Source organism: Nerophis ophidion, linkage group LG02, assembly GCF_033978795.1.
Source record: "Nerophis ophidion isolate RoL-2023_Sa linkage group LG02, RoL_Noph_v1.0, whole genome shotgun sequence".
Lineage (NCBI taxonomy): Eukaryota > Metazoa > Chordata > Actinopteri > Syngnathiformes > Syngnathidae > Nerophis > Nerophis ophidion.
In genome coordinates, this window is record NC_084612.1 from 76,163,960 (window position 1) to 76,176,011 (window position 12,052).

General features: G+C 39.5%; 1 protein-coding gene across 2 annotated transcripts in view; it reads right to left on the reverse strand.

The window, feature by feature from the left end:
• Positions 1-1,189: 1,189 nt before the first annotated feature.
• pxk (PX domain containing serine/threonine kinase) overlaps positions 1,190-12,052 on the reverse strand; it is a 38,908-nt gene continuing 28,045 nt past the window's right edge. The window contains exons 15-19 of one of the 2 annotated variants that reach the window (XM_061891443.1): positions 11,645-11,731; positions 11,468-11,531; positions 7,399-7,458; positions 5,774-5,803; positions 2,401-2,532 (exon numbers count right to left, since the gene is read on the reverse strand). In XM_061891443.1, the coding sequence (XP_061747427.1) occupies positions 5,787-5,803; positions 7,399-7,458; positions 11,468-11,531; positions 11,645-11,731 (228 nt within the window). In that variant the 3' untranslated portion in view covers positions 2,401-2,532; positions 5,774-5,786. Of the gene's footprint in view, positions 2,533-5,773; positions 5,804-7,398; positions 7,459-11,467; positions 11,532-11,644; positions 11,732-12,052 lie in introns of both variants that reach the window. The other variant, XM_061891437.1, reaches the window with a different exon arrangement.

A 12,052-nucleotide genomic window follows, 5' to 3' on the forward strand; every position in this document is an offset into this window, starting at 1 on the left:
ATATACATATATACACATATATATATACATATACACACATATATATATATATACATATCCACCCATCCATCCATTTTCTACCGCTTATTCCCTTTGGAGGTCGCGGGGGGCGCTGGCGCCTATCTCAGCTACAATCGGGCGGAAGGCGGGGTACACCCTGGACAAGTCGCCACCTCATCGCAGGGCCAATATATACATATATATATATATACACATATATATATATGTATATATGATATATATATATATATATACACACACACACACACACACACACACACATATATATGTATATATACACATGTGAATAAAAAAGGGTATATATATATATATATATATTATGTATACACATATACACACACATATATACATATGCGTTTATATACACACATTTATATACACAGATATAAAGTATACATATATATACACACACACACATACAAATTGTATGCATATATATATATATATATATATATATATATATATATATATATATATATATATATATATATATATATACACACACACACATTATGTATATACATGTGTGTATACATATATAATATATATGTACATATATGTGTGTGTGTATATATATATATACATACATATACACACATGTATATATAGATATGCATACACACACATATATATACATATGTGTATACATATCTATTTATGTGTGTATATATATGTAAATATGTGTGTACATACATACATACATATACATATATATATATATATATATATATATATGTGTGTATGTACACATACCGTATTTTCTTGAATTGCCGGCAAGGCACTAATTAATTTAAAACCTCTTCTCACTCCTGCGCTTACCAAAGGCATGTGGTAAAAGTAAGCATGCGCTAATTATTTTAAAACCTCTTCTCACTCCGGCACTTACCAAAGGTATGCAGTAAAAATTTGAGTGTGATGTAAGCTTGGACCTTAAATCCTACTGAATAGCTCTTAATCTTCTTCCCTTTATGCAATTTCATATTACCGGTACTGAAATCAGCCTTCTTCATTTTGAAAATGATGACAGGGGAAGTGTCACTCGCGACGTCACGAGTTTGACCCGGCGGTAATACTAAGCATGCGCTAATTATTTTGCAAAGCGAGTTTTGGGGTTTGTAGTTTAAAAACTGGCTAAAACTTTAATAGGATGAAAATATCAACACAAATGTATCCGACACTTACGAGTTTATTTTGTATAATAACGTGACAAAGTTGCCTTGCGGTAAAGTGCTGCAGATAAATATTCAGACACAATTCAATGAAAATCTCACCAAACCGGATTGCACTGGGTCATAAAAACAAGCCATGGAGCCTCAAAAACATTCACACAGTCTTTTAGACATTTTTCAGTTCTTTAAAAATCATTTTTGAAAGCAGTCATCGGGTTCAAGTCCATGAGTGATGACGTACTGTGTGCTAAATCACCCGCAACACATTCTTACACTCGCATAGGCACAAGGATCGTATCATATATATGGCACGGTGAAATAAACGCTCTTAACATTTGAACACAACAAATTGTCTCGCGGAGCTACACGTCCAGATCGATTGAGTAAATAGAGGCAAGTCAGAAAACTGGATGATCCTGAAGAATGAGGATTACCATCTAACGTGAAAAACAAAGCAGCGGGACCACCTTAAACAAACGTCATACGCATGTTTGTGTGCGAACGGTTATCCAAAACACACGCAAAAGTCACTTTTGTTTGTCATGTGTAAACAACCAAAAAACGGCGATACACACTAAAAAGTCTATTTCCGCAAAATATGACAAGTTAAACTATTTCTAAGTCTTTTGTTGACCAAAATTTGTTTTGAAATTTTTTTTCGTTTACTGCAAGAAAACAACAACTTATTAGTTAGGAATTTGGGGTTCCATGTCTTGGTTGGAGGTGAAAAGGGAAGCTGCAGTTCCAAACCCGGACGCAAGATGGCGCCATGACAATTTTAGCGCATTGAAGAGGATTGCATTAGCAACAAAAAGCAGGTTACCTTTGTCATGTTGGGGTTCTACAAGATCCATCAAGGGGGCAATAATCAAGGATTTACACTCAATCCATCCATTTTCTAGCACTTATTCCCTTCAGGGTCGCTGGAGCCTATCTCAGCTACTATTGGGCAGAAGGTGGGGTACACCCTGGACAGATACACAACATTCACAACACTAGGGCCAATTTAGTGTTGCTAATCAACTTAGCCCCAAGTGCCAGTAAATAAAAATAAATGTTTAAACAACAAAAAAAAAATGGATTTGTAAATAGATATTTGGATTGTCTTGAAAAGGGATTGGTCTTCACATGTCAGGGAAAGCGCGGCGGTCCAGTTAGGACGGGGGTCAGAGGACGGGCCCGCTGCGGTCTGTAGTCGCCGCCCTCCTCAGTTGGCCTTTGGCGAAGGTCTGGATGGAGCTCAGCAAGGCGGTGCGTCCGCCGCCGGGACCGTCCGAGCGTGATTGTGTCACGCCGGGGTCCAGCGTGGGAGGGGGCGGGGGAGGAGGGGCCGTCGGGTCACCTGGGTGGAAACAGGTAGGGGAGAGGGTGAGAGAGCAAACAGCGACACACTCTGCTCTGAAACATCCCTTCCGGTAGGAGGCTGTTGCACAAAGATGGAATGTCTGCAGCCCACAAGCGTGCTTGGAAGGGGATGGAAAGTAACCAGGTAGTGCACTACAGGCCCTTGCTCAAGGGCGTCCAAGGGTCAACCAAATCCCACAGAAGGGTCATCATTACAGGGCTTTTTTAAATCTTTGTGCAAAACATTTCCTGCAGGAGTCAACTGCAAACCCCGTTTCCATATGAGTTGGGAAATTGTGTTAGATGTAAATATAAACGGAATACAATGATTTGCAAATCCTTTTCAACCCATATTCAGTTGAATACACTACAGCAGGGGTCGGGAACCTTTTTGGCTGAGAGAGCGAAGAATCCGAATATTTTAAAATGTATTTCCCTAAGAGCCATATAATATTTTTTTCAACACTGAACACAACTAAACGCGTGCATTTTTAAGTAAGACCAACATTTCTAAAGTATAATAACTCTCTTATTCTTTGTAATAACATTGATATTCTGAAGCTAACTGTGGAGGGGGCGTGGCCTGCGGGCCTGCAGCGAAGCGGGGTGTTGCCAGGACCGGCCTCGAAATCAGCGACAGGTGCGTAGATGGCCCACCTGGGCCTTGTCATCTAATCACTCTGTTATAAGCAGCAGCCAGGAGGAGAGGCAGGGTTGGAGCTGGAGCCAGAGTGCGAGCGAGAACGAAAGAGAAAAAGACAATTGCTGGAAAGCAACTGAGAGACTTATTGAAAAATTAAAAAAAATATCGTAACCCTGAAACAGGCTTTCATGTCGGTGCTTGGTGGTCTGAAGAACCCCCAGGAGGGCAAGCCCTAAAAAAATATTAATAAATAAAGTGCGGTAGAAAATGGATGGATGGATTCAAATGCATGAGCATGTTTGATATTTTGAACGTTATTTTTAACACTTTTATTACAAGTGGAATTATTCATTACTTATTGTGTTAAGCAGTGTTGGCTCAGGTTTAACCGAGAGCCAGATGCAGTCATCAAAAGAGCCACATCTGGCTCGCGAGCCATAGGTTCCCTACCCCTGCACTACAAAGACAACATATTTGATGTTCAAACTCATAAACTTTTTTTTTTTGCAAATAATAATTAACATAGAATTTCATGGCTGCAACACGTGCCAAAGTAGTTGGGAAAGGGCATGTTCACCACTGTGTTACATCACCTTTTCTTTTAACAACACTCAATAAACATTTGGGAACTGAGGAAACTAATTGTTGAAGCTTTGAAAGTGGAATTCTTTCCCATTCTTTTTTTATGTCGAGCTTCAATCTTTCAACAGTCCGAGGTCTCCGCTGTCCTATTTTACGCTTCATAATGCACCACAAACTGTTGTTTTTGATTGATTGATTGATTGATACTTTTATTAGTAGATTGCACAGTTCAGTACATATTCCGTACAACTGACCACTAAATGGTAACACCCGAATAAAGTTTTCAACTTGTTTAAGTCGGGGTCCACGTTAATCAATTCATGGTAACACGTGGCTTGGCATTGTCTTGCTGAAATAAGCAGGGGTGTCCGTGATAACGTTGCTTGGATGACAAAATATGTTGCTCCAAAACCTGTATGGACCATTCAGCATTAATGGTGCCTTCACAGATGTGTAAATTACCCATGTCTTTGGCACTAATGCACCCCCATACCATCACAGATGCTGGCTTTTGAACTTTGCGCCTATAACAATCCAGATGGTTATTTTCCTCTTTGTTTCGGAGGACACCACGTCCACAGTTTCCAAATATAATTTGAAATGTGGACTCGTCAGACCACTTCTCCACTTTGCATCAGTCCATCTTAGATGACCTCAGGCCCAGCGAAGCCAGCGGCGTTCCTTGGTGTTGTTGATAAATGGGTTTTTCTTTGCATAGTAGAGTTTTAACTTGCACTTACAGATGTAGCGACCAACTGTAGTTACTGACAGTGGTTTTATGAAGTTTTCCTGAGCCCATGTGGTGATATCCTTTACACACTGATGTCAGTTTTTGATGCAGTACCGCCTGAGGGATCAAAGGTCCGTAATATCATCGCTTACGTGCAGTGATTTCTCGAGATTCTCTGAACCTTTGAGGAATTTACGGACCGTAGATGGTAAAATCCCTAAATTCCTTGCAATAGCTCGTTGAGAAATGTTGTTCTAAAACTGTTCGACAATTTGCTTACAAAGTGGTGACCCTCACCCCATCCTTGTTTGTGAATGACTTAGCATTTCATGGAAGCTGCTTTTATACCCAATCATGGCACCCACCTGTTCCCAAATAGCCTGCACACCTGTAGGATGTTCCAAATAAGTGTTTGATGAGCATTCCTCAACTTTATCAGTATTTATTGCCACCTTTCCCAACTTCTTCGTCACGTGTTGCTGGCATCAGATTCAAAAGTTAATGATTATTTGCAACAACAACAAAAAAATGTTTATCGGTTTGAACATCAAATATGTTGTCTTTGTAGCATATTCAACTGAATATGGGTTGAAAAGGATTTGCAAATCATTGTATTCTGTTTATATTTACATCTAACACAATTACCCAACTCATATGGAAACGGGGTTTGTTTATACATACATACATACATATATATTTCTGTATATATGTATATCTATATACACATACATATATATACACATGTATATATATATATATATATATATATATATATTCACATGTATATATACACACACACACACACACACACACACACACACACACACACACACACACACACACACACACACACACACACACACACACACAGGTCAAAACACCGATAATCGGTGGATCTCTAGCTAAAACGGTCTCCCAAAGGCTGCTGACCACACACAAGGACAAAAATAAGACAAAAGGTGTCCAAGCAGACGAGACACGTCACAATCTCCAATGACACGGCAGCAGTTGTGTGTCGTTTGCACTTCATTGCAGATTGTGAGCTTTGAACAAAAAGTTGAGCGTACGTGGGCTCCCGGGCAAGCTGCACGCTTTGCAGGAGAAGAGCAAGCGTTAGGTCTCCCTGTGCAGCTCAAACACAGCAGCTTTATTAACTTGTGTGCCAACAGCTCTTGCCGGGAAGCTCCGAAGTACGACAGCTTTGATTAAAGAACAGAAAAGAAAGAAACACTGCCAGAGACCCTCATCATCATCATCATAAACATGGAAAAGTGTTTACTTTACCCCAACAACACGGTCAGAATGGTGCATGCTCTATGGTGGAGACGGCACAGGATAAAAAGAGAGACGACAACAACAGTTGAGTGGACCAATCAGCATTTAGACAGTAACAAGAGGGAGAGGGAGGGAAGGAGGAAGGAGTGTAGAACAGAAGGAAGGAAAGGAGACACCAGAACATGGTAGGAAGCCAGCATCAACTCTACATCCTGTATCTTGGTCTAGTGAAGGAAAAACCTAGTGGGACCTTTAAAGTCCAGGTGGTACAATTCAGAATTTCACTGTAGAAAAATCAGATTTTATTTTTGTATGTGCATCTAGAAAGTATTCACAGCGCTTCACTCTTTCCACATTGTTACGTCACAGCCCTATTACAGAGTGGAATAATTTCCTTTTTGTCCTCAAAATTCTACACACAATACCCCACAATGACAATGTGAAAAATAGATTTTTTGGCAAATGTATTAAAAATTCAAAACTAAGAAATCACTTGTACATAAAGCTCAAAAGTGAAGTGATTTATATAGCACTTTTCTCTATGGACTCAAAGCGCTCTACATAGTGAAACCCAATATCTAAGCATACTTGAGACCACCGATTTTGGGAGGTGGGGGGCGTAGTGAGGGTGGGGCGTGGTTAAGAGTCAAGTATTTCATATATATATATGTATATATATATATATATATATATATATATATATATATACATACATACATACATACATATACACACACACACATATATATATATATATATATATATATATATATATATATATATAAGAAATACTTGACTCTAAGTGAATTCGAGCTCTATATATATATATATATATATATATATATATAAAATAAATACCTGAATTTCAGTGTTCATTTAATTACACATGTACACACACAACACTCATCTACTCATTGTTGAGTTAAGGGTTGAATTGTCCATCCTTGTTCCATTCTCTGTCACTATTTTTCCAACCATATGCATGTACAGTAGATGGCAGTATTGTCCTGTTTAAGAGTGTCACAACATTGTTGTTTACGGCAAACAAACTGCTTTTGAAAGAAGGAGGCACCAGTTTGACTCCAGGATACAGAAAAGGTAGGTAGCGTGCAGGTAAAGATATGTTGTCTGGGTGATGGCAGGAAGCACCAGCATGTGTGGGTGAAAGAAAGAAGCACCAGTGTGACCCCAGGATGTAGGGAAGGTAGGTAATGAGCAGGTAAAGATATGTTGAATGGGTAAAGGCAGGAAACACCAGCAAAAGTCGGTCCCGTCCATCGCTGCTTGCAGCTTTAATTATCATGGGGTATTGTGTGTAGAATTTTGTGGACAACAACTAATTTATTCTATACTGGAATAAAGCTGTAACGTAACATGTGGAAAAAGTGAAGCGCTGGGAATACTTTCCGGATACAAAGTAAATTTACAAAACCTAAGATGCATCTCAGCCAAAACCAAAGAGACCCCCTAGTGGTGTGCCATGGGCACAAATGGGAGTTTTCACAGAAGGCAATGCCGCCTAAACACTGCCTACAGTACAAAGTGCCTTTCTGTCATAGCAGAAGCAAAAGGAGGACGACAGAAAAAAAAAAGAAAAAAAGACACACCAGAAGTCAAAACATGGACAAACCTACCTGTAGAAGGCGGGGGGGTGGGGGAAGAGGGGCATGTGGGAGGGGAACTGGCGCCAGAGCCTAAAAAAAAAACACAAAACATGACATCGTGACTCAAGTCTGAATGTTGTTACACTTACTGACCATCGGTGGCAGGAGTGAGCTGAAACTGGATTTACCGTATTTCCTTGAATTGCCGCCGGGTATATAGTATGCACCTGCCTAGAATTACAGCCGGGTCAAACTTGTTTCGCAAAATATTATTTTTACTAGCGCATGTTTAGAATTTCCGCAGGGTCAAACTCATCACGTCACGAGTGACACTTCACCTGTCATTTTCAAAATGGAGGAGGCTGATTTCAATCATTTAAAATCGCATAAAGGGAAGAAGATTAAGAGCTATTCAGTAGGATTTAAGGTCCAAGCTATTGAATATGCTAAATAGAACAGTAAGCAGCTATGTTTTATTAATATACCGTAGCTGCGTGTGTCAAATATGAGTCATTAAATGACTCCCGCCTCCTGGTGGTAGAGGGCGCTAGTGATCCTTCTTGCGACTACTAGGCTGCAGAAGAAGTGACAACAAGCAGCGATTGTTTATTTTTTCCTCTCGCTTGCACTTTTAACATGGAGGATTACATATCTAAAATAAAACAGTTTTCTAAACTGGACTTTCAATCGAAGCATGAGGTAATAAAGGAAGATCTCCATCGGGACAGAGAGACTTTTAAAACTGAAGAAAGATAAGGAAGACTTCTATAAACAAGTTATCAATGCTTTTGATCAGAAGGAGCTGCACATGGACTTCATTTATAAGTAAAGATAAGACCATAATAAAGTTTTTTTTATTAAATGTGCTGTTCATGATGGTATCCTTACATCACACTCAAATTTATAAGCGCAGGCCTAAATTGACCGCATGGTAAGCGCCGGAGTGAGAAGAGGTTTTAAATTAATTAGCGCCCCAGCGGCAATTCCAGGAAATACGGTATCTCCAATGTTATGCCGCTAAATTACAGCCAAACCTTTTGTACTTGGAAAAAAATTAACTTTGAAACTGAAAACGTTTCGATGATGTTGAATACCGAAGTGTATTCAACATAAAAATAAGTACACACAATCGTGAGTCTCCCTGCTAATCATTTTGAACAAATACTTTAATTTCATTTTTCACTTTCATATATTTTGATAATCGAGCATCGTTTTTTTTAAGAGGGGAGGATTATGTTTACAGCTAATATTCACCATGTCAAGTATTCTCATATATATATACATATACACATATAGTGTGTGAATCTGAGTGTGGATTTTGTCTGTCTATCTATGTTGGCCCTGCGAGGAGGTGGCAACTTGTCCAGGGTGTACCCCGCCTTCTGCCCGATTGTAGCTGAGATAGGCGCCAGCGCCCCCCGCGACCCCAAAAAGGGAATAAGCGGTAGAAAATGGATGGCATATATACACATACATACATACATATACACATATATACACATACATATACACATAAACACACACACACACACACACACACACATATACATATATATATATATATATATATATATATATATATATATATATATATATATATATAAATAAATAAATACTTGAATTTCAGTGTTCATTTATTTACACATATACACACACATAACACTCATCTACTCATTGTTGAGTTAAGGGTTGAATTGTATTTCCTTGTTCTATTCTCTGTCACTATTTTTCTAACCATATGCATGTACAGTAGATGGCAGTATTGTCCTGTTAAGAGTGTCACAATATTGCTGTTTACCACAGACGAACTGCTTTACGGTAGATGAAAACGTGACTGCTGTTGTTGTGTGTTGTTACCGCGCTAGGAGGACATTAATGAAACTGCCTAACAATAAACCCGCATAAGAAACCAAGAACTCGCCCTCGATCATTCTACAGTTATAACCTCATTGGGCAGGCACATGTTTTTATTGTGGGAAAGCGAACGTGAAGAGAGGCTGTCCTCACTCAGGTCCGCATGGAGCTGGAGGGGGCGTGGCCTCCAGCTCCGCCTGAATTTCGGGAGAAAATTTGTCCCGTGAGGTTTTCGGGAGAGGCGCTGAATTTCGGGAGTCGCCCGGAAAATCCAGGAGGGTTGGCAAGTATGATTCTACTCTTTATGTAAACTACACAAGGAGGTACTCAACTACAAGACCACGGCCGCAAATATTTTACTAGAAAAACAATACACTGCTAGAAAAAACTCAGTGTTTGCATGTTTAAATCATTTTGTTGCATTGTGTTTTGCAGAGCGTTCCCTTTTCCACTTTTATTTACCTCTGCTTGAACGCACCAGAGTTGTGTAAGATGAACTCGAGTCAGCCCAATGTCGCCAAACCTGCTAATTTTAGCGACTTTGGGCTTGTTTTGTCACGTGAATTTGCCCATTTGTGTCTGCGAGGGGCACTAAGTGCTGAAAATACTGGAAAAAAAGATGCGATCATGCTGATTTAATTTAGCATTTAGTAATACCGGTGAGGCTAAAGGACTAAAATGAGGCTAAAAGACATGGGACAAGGAGAAAAGACAAGCTAGTAGGATAAAAAGTCAATCAATCAATCAATAAATCGTTTATATATATAACCCTAAAGGCCTACTGAAATGAGATGTTCTTATTTAAACGGGGACAGCAGGTCCATTCTATGTGTCATACTTGATCATTTCGTGATATTGCCATATTTTTGCTGAAAGGATTTAGTAGAGAACATCCACGATAAAGTTTGCAACTTTTGGTGCTAATAAAAAAGTCTTGCCTGTACCGGAAGTAGCTCCTCACATCTGAACATTGTTTATAATCATGGCCACCAGCAGCGAGAGCGATTCGGACCGAGAAAGTGACGATTTCCCCATTAATTTGAGCGAGGATGAAAGATTTGTGGATGAGGAAAGTGAGAGTGAAGGACTAGAAAAAAAAAACTAGACGGCAGAGCGATTCAGACATTAGACAAATTTACTTGGATAATTCTGGAAAATCCCTTATCTGCTTATTGTGTTACTTATTGTTGTCCTCTGTGTTTTTTATACACTTTTATTTTTATTTTACTGTTTTAATTGATTTTACCCTTTAAAATAGTTTTTAATCATATTTGTTTTTATATTGTTTTTATTGGTTTTATTTTTATTCATTTTTAGTTTTATTCAGTCATTGGTGGAGCATAATATTGTTTTTAACATGGCTGTGCAGCACTTTGGAAACGTTATTGTTGTTTAAATGTGCTATATAAATAAAGTGGATTGGATTGGATTGGATACTAGTGTTTTATTAAGATTTTATGGTCGTACCTTTACAACCTGAAAGTCGGAGGGGTGTGGTGACCGCCAGTGTCTCTGAGGGAAGCCATGTTTCTCCACGAGGCGAAGGCAGCCGGCTAAGATTTTTTTTTTTCTTTTTCCCTCCTCCACGATGGAAGCATCCGACAGTCGGGGGCGGCCGGTGGGAGGAGGCAAGAGAGTCCGCAGCTGCCTATTTGACAGGTGCAGGAGGAACGACGCAAGCTCTCCGCTCATGTCTATGGTAAGAGCCGACTTATTGCCACCATTTTCTCACCGAAACCTGCCGGTTGACATATGGTAGAGAACCATGTTCGCTTGACCGCCTTGTTCCATAGTAAAGCTTCACCGTCATCTTTTGGGAATGTAAACAAGGAAACACCGGCTGTGTTTTTGCTGCTAAAGGCGGCCGCAATACACCGCTTCCCACCTACAGCTTTCTTCTTTGATGTCTCCATTATTAATTGAACAAATTGCAAAAGATTCAGCAACACAGATGTCCAGAATACTGTAGAATTATGCGATGAAAAGAGACGACTTATAGCTGTGAACGGTGCTGGAACAAAATGTCCTCTACAATGTGTGACGTCACGCGCACGCGTCATCATACCGGGACGTTTTAGCATGATACTTCCGCGCGAAATTTAAAATTGCAATTTAGTAAACTAAAGCGGCCGTATTGGCATGTGTTGCAATGTTAATATTTCATCATTGATATATAAACTATCAGACTGCGTGGTCGCTCGTAGTGGCTTTCAGTAGGCCTTTAAGCATGATTATGGTTACCTACCAGAGTTGTTGTTGTTGCGAACAGAGACATCATCTTCATTCTCGTAAGTGGACTGCCTGCACTTCTGCAAAGACAAACAGCCTTGTGTACCACCATGCCACTATTCTACTTTCACTGGGAGATGGTCGCTTCAACAGGTTTAGTTTTTTAAAGAGGAATGGCAGGAATCATGCATACCTTCCTCGCCAGAATCTTCCTCCTCTTCTTCTCCTCCTCTGAGCCGTGATGAGACTGAGCTCTGGTCAGCCTCCTGTGCTGGTGCAGCTTCAAGCAAAATATACAAAAACATTCACATGAACCAAATGGAAATGTACAAAACCCAAAAGCAGCGAAGTTGGCACCTTGTGTAAATGGTCAATTAAACACAATACAATGATTTGCAAATCATTTTCATGTCATATTCAGTTGACTGGACTGCAAAAAAAAGATATTTAATATTCAAACTGAGAAACTACTTTATTTTTTATTTTTTGCAAATAATCATTAACCCTTCTATTATGTTGAGGGTCAATTTGACCCATTTCAGTTTTTGTGTTTATCAAAGTACTGGTTATCCTTTCTTTTTCTTGCTGAAATTTGGTGACT